The sequence below is a fragment of the Botrytis sinoallii genome, assembly GCF_014898435.1.
Source record: "Botrytis sinoallii strain Bc 23 chromosome Unknown BSIN_007, whole genome shotgun sequence".
Taxonomy (NCBI): domain Eukaryota; kingdom Fungi; phylum Ascomycota; class Leotiomycetes; order Helotiales; family Sclerotiniaceae; genus Botrytis; species Botrytis sinoallii.
In genome coordinates, this window is record NW_024066034.1 from 2522107 (window position 1) to 2537780 (window position 15674).

Below are 15674 nucleotides of genomic sequence, written 5' to 3' on the forward strand. Positions count from 1 at the left end.
AATAAGCAGATCAATCTTCGAAAAGTACTATTGCTGGAATAAAGGTGTTATCGAGAGCTTCTAGGCAATTTGCAAAATATATATGATATTTTTTATCTTCTATTATTCAAGAAAGAGTGAATTGTATAGTTAGATCCGGTAGCTTTATTACTAATAGATATAATATTATTATAGTATCTAAAACTTGATAAAATCATTTTAAAGTATATTAGAATAAACCAATAAGTAGATTTATATAAGGTATTTTTTGTACCTATAGATTGTTTCTTCAGAATAAGAAAAGGCTTCAGCTATACTATATATAGTTCTATACTGGCCTATAATATAAAGAAATACATATAGTTTTTGATCAATTAAAGTATATTGAAAGTGTTGTAGCTTTGTTTTTTTATAATAAAATTCGATTAAAAGTCGAAAAGTGCATAAAGGTATATACAATTGTTTTTAATAATATTGAGGGTGTTTAGAATCAAGAAGAGATTGTATTTTAAATTCACCAAAAATATTAGTTCTTTTTTTCGAAATTGGAGTATAATAAAAAGAGCTAATAATAACAGCTAAATTATAAATCAAGATAGAAATAAACTGTTCAGAATTATTAATCTTATTATTATTTATTGTGAATAAGAAAAAAACAATTTACAATTTAAATTATTAATAAAATCTAAAACTATAATAAAAAGAATATTAAAGAATCTACTTTTAAACTAAGCTATATATATTCTAGTATATAGGGAATAGAAATATAAAGTAATCTAAATCAAAATCAAAGATAATTTAAAGAAAAATAAAGATACCCTATAAATTTAGGTATTTGAAGTATTAATATTATTATAATATTATATAAATATAAGATAAAAGGTTTATAAAAATTTATAAAAATATGGATTATTTGTTAGATTGAAAATAAAAACTACTTTTTCTAATTCTCGTTTTCAATTCGTACTTTTGTTTTCTTATATAAATTTAATAAAAAATATGGATTATTTAATATTATTTTAAAGTAATCTATCTCCTTTTTATCTCGAAATATATTAAATTTATTAAAATGTAGATTATTTAATAGAATCCACAATTTGATATTCAAATATGAATTTAAAATCCACTTTCAAAAAGAGCAGAATATTCAGTGGATCCAGTGCGGATTTGTATATCCAAACTAGCCCTAATGTCCTTGATATAGCTGATCTAGACTGCGAAACTCGTATGCATCCCCTCCCACAGTCGGAGTAGGTTACTAACTCAATACCAAACAGCACCGGCTGCATACACCGATGCAGTATCTTTCAATAAAGTCTGCGCCGATGTTGGAAAAATCGACATGTGCTGCATTCTTCCTATCGTGAGTTGTCCTATTCTTCTGTCTGGGTGCGGATACTAATTACTCGAACAGTTGGAACAAGCTCTTATTTGCACTTCTCCCAGTGGTTCATAGAGAATTTGCGAGACTCTCTTTGCGCTTGATCTGGAGTTCGAGGATCTTTGAATTTGACAGATCAGAAAGACCCTTGAACTCAAGATTGGTTTTTGCCTTGGTTCTCATGTATCGCATGTTGGATGGTGGAGTTGTGAAGATGGATGTTGATTGTTGATTTTTATTTGGCTTGATTCTGTTTCGACCCCTTTAAACACACAATGTACAATGTGTTTTGAATCACGCGAGCGAACTCAGTGTAGGATAGGAAGGAGTTACCAAATTAGCATCCAGCAAATACAATTTGTTATTTCTCAAATACAGAACGGGGAGTCCAGACTTTTCCTACATTTAAAATCAAGATGTGACCTTCACGCAGTACCGTATGATCACTATATTTCAATGAAAGTGTGTACAATAGTATAGCGAGGACAGTCTAAAGTGCAGCTCAATACGCTTTATATGATAATGTTTGATATTATTTTTGGCACATCAATTTAGAATCGAGAATGACGCAGTGTATTACGGTTTCGGGACGAGTGTATCTTGGCTTCTATCAATTCCCATCTTTCTTTACCTTCTTAGTGGATCAATTCCATCTTTCGTTCGCTTACTACCATCTTTCCTTTCAGGCGATCTAGCAGGTCGTTTCGCCACTGATCTACTAGTATTGCTATCCGAAGTGCGAGACTTAGAAGTGGGATCTTGTCGGCGGTCACTCTGATGAGGTTCTGTTCTGCTACGTGAAGATCTTAAAGCCTCATTGTGACTCTCTCCACCAGATGAAGGACTTGGTCGAAATGCAAGAGATGCAGTTCGTGATTCGGGCTCGTTGGATCTAGATGGAGAATGACGTCGCTGCTCGGGTGCTGGTTTTTTTACGCTTGTCCATCCTCCTGATGCATATCCTTCTGCAGGTTGCTTTGAGCGGGATGACTTTGGAGGTGGTGGAGTGACTTCATATAGGTCTCGATTATCTTGGGCATCGGTTCGTTGTGATGCTTCTCGACTACTAGATGGCTTTGTACTACTACTTGGTGTCTTATTCGTATTTTTGCTTGTCTTAGTAGTAGGGTTTCTAGTGAATTTCAATGGACATTCTATATCTTCATGTCCCGTCGTATCCCAAAGATGTCGCCGTAAATCGTATATTTCAGCTGGTTCATTCGCACATCGCGGCATATGATACTTCATTAGGTCAGTGATTTCACCCGGGTTATGATCCGAAGTGTCACAAAGCCATTCGTGGAATTCCCAATCCTTTAAATCCATCAAGTATTTTCCCGGTGGTCCAGCTCTTAGGTCTATCTCTTTACCACTTGGCTTTGATCCCCCGTTTCTAAGTTCGCTGCCACGATCGTATACCTCCATTAAAGTATCTGTAAAATCATGGCGTTTCAGGAACACTTCCCCGTCTACCCCTGTATCAATGTGAGATCTTTTTCCCTCACAATATGAGTAGTATGCTAGGGCAAAATCATCATTTGCGCCATCCCAAACAATTTTCTTCAGTCCATGGGCCCGTTTAAAAACTTTATTTTGTTTCTCCAGATTCAGATTTGCAGGATTTATCCGCACGTCAATATTTACCGCAGCTTTACCAGAGCGTAGAGCATTGTACTTCTGTGAGAGCATGGTATGATTTAGCCCTAAGCCTTCGAAGCGATATTCAAGTACCATCTTCCAGTCTCCGTGAAAAACACTTTTTAGTTCATTTTCCACAATATTTTTGAGATAATTGAGATTCTCGTGATTCCACCAAATACCTTTTATGATGGGAATAGCAGGCATAGATCTAGGCACCGATTTGTCGGTTTTCTTCATTCTCTTGACGAATTGACTTATGGCGTTTATGGTGAGATTCTTGAAGCCATATTTCAGGAAATATGTGTGTAGATACTGATCATCGTTCATCAGTCGCCTCTCTTTCCCTTCGAACCAAGTGGCATAGACGTATTTGGCATTATCTTCTGGAATCATATCCAAAGCATATCCCCCTGGAGGTTCTGTTCGAGCAATCTTCCTCTGACTAGTCGCAGATGCCTTTAGGTACTTTTTTATATCCTCATCACTTAAACTTCGATACTTTAATTCAAGAGTTTTCTTCGTGTAATTTGGAAAAAACTCCAACCAAATCTTAGTGTAGCTACGTCGGGCCTGATCTTTGGAATCTCGTTCTTTACACAAGATCATCCATTGTTCTGGGGCAAATTCCGTCCTTTCGGCGATTTTCTTCCATCTAGCCTTCACTTCTTCATGAATAACTAATGGACTATAACTTCTTGAGAGTTCGTATTTCCCTTCCGCGTATACTTTTCGGAGTGTCTCCCAATCTGCATGGGGGTAATCATTCACCAAACGTTTGATGGTATCTGTGTCGCGATCCGACCATTCTCGCCCTGTGGATTTTTTCTTTCTAGAAGCAGATTTTCCTTGATCTTGAGACATTGTGTAATAACTTTGAGGTGTTTTAGTGAAACAGATTGTTTACTATGAGATGAAAATTTGGCTCGTTGTCGCTCTCTCCAGTTTAATCCGATAGTATACTTGTGATTTCTATGGTTCTCAGATGTAATGGTTGTTGCGAGATTCGCCAATTAGTTGGAAGCGATTCACTACTTATACACGAAATGATCTCGAGACCTAGTGAGCCGACCTATTTCATCGACTACTAGACGCCCAGATTGATGATCAACACGAAGGTATAATCATGTGGAATTCTCATTGAAAACTGCGTGGCTTCGACCAATAGTCACAAAATTTGTATTGATACAGGTATAGACGTCCACTTGCAATCAATCCACTAGCAATCAAATCTGACCTTGTTTCCATAGTTGAAGGATTCGAATCGTCAATTCGTTATGAAGTCTGATTCTGAGTCTACGAGAATTTATCATTGAGCCATTCGACGACAGGCTCAAGCATTACCACACTTGTACTGCTAAAAGAAGTACTCGCTTCGACTTATGTCCAATTTTTAAATCGTTCAAAGGCCTCTTAAAGACAGAAAGAACTCATTGTCTAAAGCAAGAAATCTGCTTTGAAAAACGCCAAATACCCAAATCAATTCCACGACAAAAATCAATCCGTCTCAACATGAAGCTTAGCGTCCATAAACCGAAGTACATATCATAAACGCAAAAGCGTAATTTGCCAGAGCAGCATCAGATGATATCCAACAATGTATCAGAACAATCGATCATCCTGAAGATCTCAATAATGCCATAAAAAGTCCAACAACATGTCTCTTATCACACGACAAAAAAAACAACCACAAGTAAATCAACATGTATATCAACAGTTGCACGAGGTCCAGAGCAGGCTATGAACGCGGAGCCGCGACCTCGCGACCTAACCTAAACGTTACTTTACAAGCAGTATCCGCACTACCGATATAGATTTTCAAAGATAATAGACGACGGTATTCAATGATGTAAGTATAATCACAGAAACATTAAATCTATGAAAACCATCCCAGTTGAGAAATGACCTCGGCTCAGCACCCAAGAGAAGGTGTGTAGCAAAGTTCAATTACTACTTCTCATCAAGTCTCGTGTTGATATGTTGCTTTGAAATTCCATATAATGGCTACCCTTCATTCCGAGTTCGTGGACGCCACTTTCAATCGCTGTTTTGGTTTGGTTTGCTGTTGTATCATTCGTCTTACGGCTGTGGTCATCTGGGAAAGATCGAGAGTCTGTGGAATGTAGCTGGCCCCGGAGCGACTGGAAAAGTGAGAATACTTTGCTTCTGGTGTGCACAAAAAAGGTGGAAAAACAGGAAACGCGGGTAACAATAATTCCGATATTCATTTCGACGATTCTTTAAAGAATCAGTATCATTATTAAAGAACATATAGCGTGTATTTGTGGAGATATAGCTTACGTGACTTCGGCATTGATTGCTTAATTCCATAGTTATCCGGATTATTGTATTGAAGAGAATATTCAATTACACGTGCTAAGCTTGCCACGCAAGCTCTGATGTTCGGTTAGATTGAGCACTAGCGTAATTAGACGATGTAAAAAGAAGCACTCACACGATGCCACCTGCAAAAACGGCAGCCAAACCAATGTTTAAAGCGCAGCTAGAGTCTTAAAATGAGAGGGAATGGCAGCACAAGAACATAAATGTCTATGAAAAAGTTTACGACTGAGGTTAAAATCACAATAGGGTGACTGTAGTTGAAGCAGAATCTAAGTCTACTCGCATTAAGTCCATTGCGCTTGCAATTGACGAGGGATTCGATAGTAACACCGATAATTGTTGTATAGAACAGGGCTTTGAAGCAAATTCCGGCGTAAGCGATGATTTTAAAGGCACGGTTGAATATACGCAAATATAGCGGCAAGATTGACAGTTTGGCAAAGAATAGCGTGAATGGATAAGTGATACCATTTGTAGAGAACATCTGCACTCTTGATCAGTACATTCAGTTATACTTTATAGGAACTAGAAACAAACTTGTGTATTGCGAGTCTTGAGTATCCACGATGCAGGAACGTCCCAAATATGTCGACCGAAGTGTGTATGGTATACACCAACCAGGAATATAGAGATCCTTGGAATTCAATTATTACACTAATTAAGATATACGTGCTGTACTCCTCTTTCTCGTAAACATTTTGTCCCATGGAAGTCATGTATTGGTATAAGTCCCTATTGAATGGCAAATTTTCTTCATGTCGTTTCATCTTCCCATTAGGTTCATCTAATCCTTGTTTCGAGTAGCATGTGCAAGAACAGCAATAACGAATAATGATTCACCAAGAAGACAAATATCGTATGTTCGTATGCCGACCAGTATCGTTGGTACCACGCAACCCCGCCGCAGCAGAGCGGCACGCCACGCTGCGCTGATATGGCGGGCTCTTCAGGTCAAAAAAAAACATGCCCGTCTGTGGCACAGGCCACCATTACCAGAACCTGCAATTTGTTACCTACGGAGGTACGAGAGTGCTGTTCCTCCATTGGTTGGTGTGAAGCAGGTATTCAAAACTTGTGCCTCCACACCAAACACTCTCCAACACCACACCAACCTCCTTCCAATACATAGATAGGTTAAAACCTTGAAAGATGCCAACAAGCATAGATTCGACTTCCTGCTGTTCCCATCCATTTACACCCACATCAAGGTTAGAAACTTCAATGTACGATGACAACCACCAGCACTCCTTCTTTGAGCCCTGTGCTAATCACAGGCGGATGTGGGTTTATCGGCTTTCATCTGGTGAATCATATTCTTGAATCCGAACCGACTTGCGAGATCCACGTTTTGGACATCGATACCACCAGAAATCGAGTCCCCAATGTGACCTATCATACCTGTGATATCACTAGTCTTCCTGGTGTTGAGTCGGTGATGCTTCAGGCACAGCCGCGTACTATCTTTCATGTTGCATGTCCAGACTCCATGGTGCTTCAGCCTTCCGTATTCCAAGAAGTCAATGTCAACGGCGCCCAAAACTTGATCTCCGCAGCTTTCAAAGTAGGAACGGTTCAGGCATTCGTTAATACCTCTACATCATCGGTCATCCACGACAATATCAGCGATCTGATTGATGCTGACGAGGATCTTCCAGTCCTCCAATATCCAGCACAAAAGCGTGTTTACACTCTTACTAAAGCAGTCGCTGAAGCCGAGATTCTTGCCGCCAACCGAAAATATGGCGACTCCTCAATGCTGACTGTATCTTTACGTCCTGCCACCGCTTTCGGTGAGCGAGATACGATATGTATGGGCAAGATCGTCGATGTCTGCCGACAAGGAAAAGGAAAATTTCAGATCGGTGCCGGCAAAAATGAATACGACTTCATCTATGTCGGAAACCTAGCTGAAGCACATATTCTAGCAGCTCAAGCTCTTTTGCGCGCCTATGGAAAACCGGTACCACCGCTCGAAACTCGTGTTGATGGTCAAACATTCAATATTATCAACAATGAGCGAATCTTGTTCTGGGAGTTCCAGAGACGTATCTCTGCGGCGATTGGATTTCCCATCAAGGACGAAGATATTAAGATCATTCCTAAATGGCTTGCACTGCTCATGGCGGTTATTGGGGAGTATGTTACTTGGATACGAAGTTTCGGCAACCGGCAGCCGAGAGTTACTAGGGAATCGGTCCGTCTGACAACGATCATTCGCACCCTAAACGGCGATAAAGCAAAGAGAGTTCTTGGTTATACTCCAAATGTGAGCATTCTTGAGGGTATAGAGAGAGGTGGGAAGTGGTTTGTGGAAGAGGTAAAACAGGCAGAAGATGGGAAAAAGGCTAACTGAGGGTTGGTTTGCAAGGAAGGGGACAGGAAGTCAGCTGAGGGGAACTTCTGTAATACAAATACATCTCATTGAAATGATCCGCCAGGTTTCTTTTTTGCATGCTCTCTGTCTGTTACGTCTAGATCTACGTGACGTAATGCCAAATATCAGCCCGTGCGCTCGAGACTCAGAAATATCCCTGTAGCCGTCATCCTGTCGAAAGCCTTGTGTCTGGGGGCAAAAGGTGGAAGCACCTCCCACGGGTAGTGGGGGTTACGGAAAGGGGTACTTCGATCACATCTCCCAAAACTACACTTCCCACTGCAGCGAATCATCTCTAAGACATTTGATAAAGAGCTTTCCGCTGAAAAGATGTGTGCAAATATCTGGACACAACTCCGCAGCTTCACAATGGCAAAGAAAGTTATAATTGCGGCTAATAGTTTGACCTTCTTCGGAGAAGAGTTATCAAATAATTCTGAATTCTTGAGTGCTGTGCTGGATTATCCAGAAGATCTGATCATCACTGCAGAGGTCCTTCGCTTTACGCCAGACTTTTTGGCTCCGCTGGTAGCTCCAGTCCTGATGAGGAATCACAAGGCATCAAAAACTTTGGTTGATCATTTAACGTCGTGGTGGAACACCGTCTGAGAAAAGCTCGAAGCAATGAGAAACACTTAGGGCCCAAGCCAGTCGACTGCATCGAATTTTTCGTCGATGCAAATTCACCCAAGAACGAGTGGTCGGCACAAAAGATAGTCCAAGTAATTATGGGAATTTGGTTCGCGGCCGTTCACCAGCCAGCCCTCAGTATAGTATATGCATTGGAAGATCTTCGTGAACATCCAGAATATGTGGGACTGCTCAGAGCCGAGCTAGCGGAGATGCTTTCGGCAAATGAAGAAAATCTTGATTCGTTACTTCTACTCGACAGCTTTTTGAAAGAATCCTCGCGCCACCACCCATCAGACTCTATTTCAGTCCGAAGGAAAGTTCTTCAGCCTTTCACTTTCTCGGACGGAACTTGTCTGCTTCCGGGAGACGTGGCTTGTATACCATTACAAGCCATCATGCGTGATTCCACTTACTACTCGGATAGCTTAACATTCAACGCGTTCCGCTTCATTGACGAGAATAGAACCAAGAATCTATCGAATTTCGTAGATACAAGCTCGACGTACCCTCTCTGGGGCTTGGGAAAACATGCCTGGTAAGCAATCCTATATTTATATCAACATGGGAAGAATCAGTGACACCCAGCTAACTATCTCACCAGCCCGGGTAGATACTATGCTTCCCATATCCTGAAGCTGTTCCTAAAACACGTTCTTCTCAACTTCGATACCAAGATAGCCGTGCAGCCTAAGAACACTACGCGTAGTTTTTATTTTCGGTCGTCTGTCATTCCTAGGGCAGGATCAAGCCTGTGTTTTCGGAAACAGGAAGAAAGATGATTTAGTATTTCTGTAACAGTTGAAGATTCTAAACTTCATTGTAGTTTGTACGTTAGTGTCTCACATTACTGGAATATTACCATAGTCCTATTTCTCGGAAACTTCTTTCTTCGAAAATTGTTGTGTGTGAGTAGTAGTAGTATATTTTGAGTAATCGGTCGAAAACTTCGTTCCAACCTGTGTCATAAACTTCCATATTCTAAACAATTACGCATTTGCCTTATTTAGGAGCTTTCCGCGAGGTGGTACGTGTTAGTCAGCATTCCTTTCTACTCCCGACATAGATTTTACTTTGTGAGCCTCCCTACTCCTCTCCATCGAGCCTTCCTATCCTAATATCTAGGATAGGATAGGTTGGAATTTGTGGCTACGTAGTAGCACTCTTCTTCTGCAAAATTCAAGATACCATTGCTGCCCTAAAGACACGCTGATTAGCACCAAACTCAAAGTTAACATGAATCTGAGTAGGAACCTCCAGGATTTTCCTCCATCGCAATCCGCATATTCTGATTCAGCGCCCCAGCATCACCCAAGAACCATATCTACCGCCGCTTTACGATTCAAAACAAAAAGTGGCTCGAAATTCTTGGGTAAAATCCCCTGCGTCGACCGTTGAGCTAATTGTTCAGAAATTTTTCTGATCAATGATGAAGATTACCAAGAGTGGGTAGAATACGCTTATTTTACTACCCACTACACCACGAAGTAAATTTACAATCCTGAAAATTCGGTCCTCACCTCGCCAACTTTACTCTGACCGCCACCACACCAAACCACACCAAACCAAATCAGCATCCAACTTCCTTTCCAAAAATCTCCGAACAATAATACCATCATACATATTTCTTCACCATACCGCGTGACCAGCATACTAACTCCTCGGCACCACCCCCCGCCCCCCAATCCAAACCCCAAGCATCCCTCACCTCCGCGCCTGCATCGGAGACCCCCTCGCTTCCCCGGAAATCTATCCCCACTAATTCCATCCCATCTCCTAATTGGTCCGCTTTATCCCAAATGAGGGGTGCAGAATCCACGCAGATTAAACGCAGATTAAATATACCCCACACCCGCATCTAGATTTCGGAGAACGTGGAGAATGGGATAAATGAGCACATCGTATTTTTTCTCCCAGCATCCCTCTGTATGGTGGAAAATCAAATCCGGTCCCCGAGATTTCGGATCGCGGAGAACAGGGGTGAGGGTTCTGGTAGCGTGTCGGCCCCGTGCCGTGTTTGTGGGGTTGCGATACATGGTTTGCACACGTTGTGTGCGTTGGGGAGATGGGTTTAGCCCGGATGGAGATTGGGGTTTTGTATAAATGGAGCTGGGGGTGTCGATTTTTTTATTTCTTTTTTTGAGAAGTATCTTGGTTTTTTCATCGTGTGGAATACAATACATTTAAGAGAAATCATGAAATTCTGGGGTCTTTTAATCACAGTCTTGCCCATCGCATTGGCAAGACCAGAGAATCATTCAAGGTAAGAATATCAATTTTTATTCCTCCCTCACTAAATACTCACAAACCCTCTAGAGATTCCTCATATTTCTTCAAAGGACATGATTTATCCTCTCTCCTCATGCTGGAACAAGGCGGTTCCATTTTCAAAGACACTCTCAAACACAATGCCACCCGTCCCGCCGAAGCCATCCTCGGCGACGGCGGTATGAACAGTGTGCGACTTCGTCAATGGGTTGACCCCGTCGATGGCACCTACGGTTTAGCATACAACCTCAATCTAGCCAAACGCATGCAAAAGCAAGGATACAAGATCTATCTCGATTTCCACTTTTCGGATTCCTGGGCCGATCCAAGTAAACAACCTCCTCCAGCCGCATGGCCCACAGAGCTAAAGCCTCTCTCAAAAACCCTTAGAAAATACGTAAAAGATACATTAATATCCTTCCAAAACGCCGGCATCAAACTCGACATCGTCGCCCTAGGAAACGAAATCCGTCACGGCATGCTCTGGCCCACCGGCTACGTAGACGTAGATATCCAACCCACCAGCGCCCTCCACCAAAACTTCACCTCCTTCGCCACGCTCTGGAAATCCGCACGCGCAGGCGTCGACGATGCCCTCGCAGCCGGCGTGCACAAACCCCAAATCATGATCCACATCGACGATGGCTGGAACGTGACGCTCCAACAACGCTGGTTCGATGCCTTGACCGCGAATGGCGTGGCGCTCTCCGCATGGGACGTATTTGGATTCTCCTTCTATCCTTTCTACGGGACCGCCGCCACGTTGGAAAATCTGCGCACGACACTGCATTGGGTGGCGGAAACCTATCGCAAGCCAGTTCACGTGGCTGAGACGGATTATCCGGCGATTTGCGATGGGCAATATAATCCGATTCCTGAGAGTAGCGAGCCTGCGATTCCGTATACGGTTGCGGGTCAGCTGGAGTGGACGGAGGATGTTATTAGTGTGGTGAGGAATGTCCCGCATGGACTGGGGAGAGGTGTGCATTATTGGGAACCGGCGTGGTTGAATAACACGAGTTTGGGAAGTGATTGTAATGATGCGATTTTGTTCGCGCCGGATTATAGCGCGTGGCCTACTACGGTGGGATATAGTAGAAAGTCGGTGGCATTGTTTAAATAATAGGGGTATGACTGTTGGTGATGGGTGGTGAGGTTTATTAAGTGGCTTCACTTGGGTAATAATAGAATTTAAGAAACCACAACTTAGAAGTATTCACGGTTTTGATGATTTATAAATTTAATCATGACTCTGACATAATAAAAGAAACCCCGTGATTGTTTTAGTCTGGAAGGATTGGAAGATAACAAATTCACAAAATAAAATATTCGTTTCCCCGGCTTGCCACATCAAAACACTAAATCTCATTCCCTCATGAAAGTCTCATCAATCAAAGATAGGTATTGCCTATCGCCGAATTCCAAGCCTAAATCCACCCCCAACCCATTTTTCCATCCACGCCCCCTCAATCCCCTTCAACCCCTTCAAATGCACACTAGCTCCCATCGCCATCTCCACATCCTTATCCGACCATTTCGTCTGCGGCAACGTCTCAAAAAACTCCAGCAATTTAATCGCTGGGTATTTTTCCAACATCTCTTCCAACTCCGCAGTACTAGATGCATTTTCTCTCGTCGTGTCTTTCAATTTCTTCAGCCACACTGTGTATGGAATTGTTGTAATCGCGACTTTGGGATTCAAAGAGTTCAACGTATCCAAGATAATAGGGAGTAGAGTATTCCATGTCGTAGGAGTCTGATTCAAAGGATGAAATACCCTAGCACCGTTTTCGGAGACGTCAGGATCTTTGTAGAATGAGAGATCAATTAGTGAAGATGAGAGGACATCGATTGGTACCCAATCTAATTTCATCTCGTCGCTACCAAGGTTTTCTGGTAAAAATCCCATATGAAAAGAAGTGACGACCAGACTTGGCATCCACTCGGATTTGTTCCAAAGGCCGGAAGAATAAGCAGGGCCAGCGATCTGGCCCACACGAGCAACCTTTATATCGACGGTCGGGAGCTTTGTCTTGGAAGCATAATCAAGAATGCGCTCTGAGATAAATTTGCTCTCTGCATATCCCATTGGAAGAGGTGCCGATACATCTTCGATAATTGTCTCAGGTATGGGTGTTGATTCGAGACCTAGAATTGAACTGATGGATGATATGAATAGAATAGAGACATGATGTGGAATTGCAGAGACGAAAGACAAAAGATGAATTATCCCATCGAGTTGTGGCTTAAATGTATCGAGCGAGAGGTTGGAGTTTATTGGCCATGCACTGTGAATGACATCTGTTGCAGGACTTTGAATTCGTCTGTATATTTCGTCATCGAGATCAAAGTTGGGTTTTGAGAGATCTGTCTTGAGAAATGTGACTTTAGAGGCTGGGAAATCTGTGGATTCGTTGTTCTTTTTATTCTTTTCCAGATGACGGGAATGAGCAGAGGATGTTCGATCGAAACAGTAAATATGCGACACAGATTTATCTTGCATCAATGTCCTTAAGATATATGATCCAAGAGAACCAGTTGAACCCGTCAAGACAACTACGTGTTCATTGACTGGGGATGACTTTTCCCCAAACGCATGCTTACTAGAGATCCTGTCAACAAGTTGAACGTATTTTTGGAGAGTTTCCTCAATCTTATGACGACGATTCGATGCATTTACTGTATTTGTGTTCGACTCATCCTTAGACATAGCGATGATCGATTGGAGTAATTGGGCAATGGAAGGATTGGTGTATAAGATAGAGATGGCGAGATCAGGCTTGTTCAGAGCTCTTCTCAAATTTCGAATGAGTTGCAACGCTTGCAGAGAATCCATTCCTTGAACGAACAAATTATCTTCATCCTGTACTTTTTCCTCATCCCATTTAGTGACCTTGAGAACAGCTTGACGTAAGAGCTTATGCACTGCCTCATTATTGCAAATATCGACAAGCTCCTCATTTTCATCATTCTCACCTGCACTATATGCACTATATGCAGACATCTTATCAGCATCCACATATAACTTCTCTATCTCAGAAGCATATTCTCGTAATGTGGGACTTCGCTGTATAGTTCCTTTTGCTTAGATTAGAATTGGACGCCCTGGCTCCGTGAAAAGGATATGAGATTTTGCAATTCTGGCGTGTGCCGGACATGTCAAATTAGCATCTTCTGTAGCAGGCCAAATACGTTCAATGACTTCTGCCCTTTCTGTCGCAGTCATTGCCCTTTGATCGACAAGTTCGATCAAAAGAGCAGCTTGAAATCTCAATGCCCCAATAACCATAGCTTGACGAATCTCTGGGTGTTGATTGAGGCGATGTTCCATGGAAATAGGATTTGTTTTCTCTCCGGTGAGGAACACTATGATGTCATCTCCTCGACCACGGTAGAGCCAGAGATCAGGTTCCGTAGGATGTGGCGAGTAGAGATCTTTTGATCTCCATTGCTGAAGCTTCGGAAATGTTTTGAAGATAGGTTGTAATTTTATCGGATCAAGGTTTCTATTCCAAACAGCTTCGTAAAGGTCATCATCCTGATGCTCAAAGGATATATTTGCGGAGGGATCAAATTGATGGTGACCCCAAAAGTTTGATCGTGCGTTGATTGGCTTCAAGGAAGGATAGAATCCTGTCTCCGTGGCTCCCACGTGTCCGATGAGTTCAATCTTGGAAGAGATAATATCTCCAGCGGCCGGTGGAATAGCACCTCCAAGATAAAAGATACGTTTTAGATTTGTGGCTACGAAATCTAGACTCTCCGTATTTTGGGCAAGACCAACAACGTAGGGTGGGACGAGAACCGCGATATCAGCATTATTATGTTTGAGACCGTCAATCAAAAGACTCGCTGAAGGAAGACCAGCTATTGGATATATTGAAATACTCCGTCTTGATATTCCGTTGATCAAACCGAAGAAGACACCGGCTGCCTGTTCGGATTAGAGTCAATCTATTGCCACTGATTTTGAAATAACTTACATGCAAACTTGGAAATTGTGTTTAAAGATACGAACTCTTCACCAAAGTTAGCTGGAAAACATAGAATCCAATAATCAACGCTTTCCTTACCCAGCATACAAGTCCATTTGGTTAACATAGCCGGTAGGAGCTTCATTCCGCTGTGTGGCCGTAGCAATGTAATCATGAGTCCACACGATAGGTTTCGGTAGTTCTGTAGTTCCAGAGGTGTGCAGAACCACGAAAGGCTCATCTTTAGCAGCTTCGAAGGTTTTCTTGAATGGGAACTTTTCCTGGGGTTTTCGATTAGGTCCAGAATGTTGGGTAATTCGAGTATTTGAATACCCATTGAAGACAGGGCAGCTATCATGGGTTGCAACTGAGCTTATTGGGGACTTTTTGTGACCAGAGTTTTACATTTGGTAAAAGTAAGTTGGTTTTCTTGCGCACGAATACTATTTCTTGGTGATATAGAAGGGCCTGGATAAGTAGCAGATATTAATTGCTTGTTCAAATATGGCATTGGAGTAATCAGATTACACACCTGTACCCAGTCTTGACAGCTCCCAATAAGAAAGCATTGACGACAATATCATTGGGACCAATGTAAGCCAAGGTAGGAAAGTCTTCTCCAGGTCCAAGTTTTTCTTGAAGCCACCATGCTATACCATCAGCAGCATTTGCTAAAGATCCATATGAAAACTTTTGATAGCCAGATTCATAACTGACGGGATTAACAGGATATTCTGCAAAGATAGCTTCAGGTTCCGTTGCAGCAATTGCATCGACAAGATTCGGCAAAAGTTCTTTCGTACTGAAGATAGCAGGTTCTGCTCCTTCGAAAGATTTTGTCATGATGGTTGGTTCAAATGAAGAATGAGATACAATAGATAGTTGCGTGTAAACGAACATCAGTCTACTTATGGATCTGAGGACAAATTAAATAAGAAGTAGAAGACAAGACGAAGAAATAAGGAATCTCATCAGAAGAATCTCACTAATTCCGGTGCGGGGAAAACTGCTCACATTTTACTCAGCCTCAGACGTGCGTTTCCAATATATGTAAGGACACCACCAACACTTGTTGGGAGGCTCTAAC

At 41.9% G+C, this 15674-nt stretch overlaps 6 protein-coding genes across 6 annotated transcripts; 4 read left to right on the plus strand and 2 right to left on the minus strand.

The window, feature by feature from the left end:
* Positions 1 to 1089: 1089 nt before the first annotated feature.
* Positions 1090 to 1435, plus strand: EAF02_005064 (uncharacterized protein; the record flags this gene model as incomplete). The annotated part of the gene is made up of 3 exons (XM_038901112.1): positions 1090 to 1204; positions 1257 to 1342; positions 1394 to 1435. 3 exons carry the CDS (start codon positions 1090 to 1092, stop codon positions 1433 to 1435), a joined length of 243 nt encoding a protein of 80 aa, XP_038759624.1.
* Positions 1436 to 1987: 552 nt separating this feature from the next.
* Positions 1988 to 3862, minus strand: EAF02_005065 (uncharacterized protein; the record flags this gene model as incomplete). Its single annotated transcript, XM_038901113.1, has 1 exon — positions 1988 to 3862. One exon carries the CDS (start codon positions 3860 to 3862, stop codon positions 1988 to 1990), a length of 1875 nt encoding a protein of 624 aa, XP_038759625.1.
* Positions 3863 to 6569: 2707 nt separating this feature from the next.
* On the plus strand, positions 6570 to 7694 carry EAF02_005066 (uncharacterized protein; the record flags this gene model as incomplete). The annotated part of the gene is made up of 1 exon (XM_038901114.1): positions 6570 to 7694. The coding sequence occupies one exon, from the start codon at positions 6570 to 6572 to the stop codon at positions 7692 to 7694; it is 1125 nt and encodes a 374-aa protein (XP_038759626.1).
* Positions 7695 to 8045: 351 nt separating this feature from the next.
* EAF02_005067 (uncharacterized protein) lies at positions 8046 to 8887 on the plus strand (the record flags this gene model as incomplete). Its single annotated transcript, XM_038901115.1, has 2 exons — positions 8046 to 8243; positions 8363 to 8887. 2 exons carry the CDS (start codon positions 8046 to 8048, stop codon positions 8885 to 8887), a joined length of 723 nt encoding a protein of 240 aa, XP_038759627.1.
* A 1653-nt stretch (positions 8888 to 10540) lies between these two features.
* Positions 10541 to 11888, plus strand: EAF02_005068 (uncharacterized protein; the record flags this gene model as incomplete). Its single annotated transcript, XM_038901116.1, has 2 exons — positions 10541 to 10608; positions 10662 to 11888. The coding sequence occupies 2 exons, from the start codon at positions 10541 to 10543 to the stop codon at positions 11734 to 11736; spliced, it is 1143 nt and encodes a 380-aa protein (XP_038759628.1). The 3' UTR covers positions 11737 to 11888.
* Positions 11889 to 12021: 133 nt separating this feature from the next.
* On the minus strand, positions 12022 to 15430 carry EAF02_005069 (uncharacterized protein; the record flags this gene model as incomplete). The annotated part of the gene is made up of 6 exons (XM_038901117.1): positions 12022 to 13691; positions 13716 to 14547; positions 14597 to 14603; positions 14687 to 14970; positions 14993 to 15055; positions 15116 to 15430. The coding sequence occupies 6 exons, from the start codon at positions 15428 to 15430 to the stop codon at positions 12022 to 12024; spliced, it is 3171 nt and encodes a 1056-aa protein (XP_038759629.1).
* Positions 15431 to 15674: the final 244 nt, after the last annotated feature.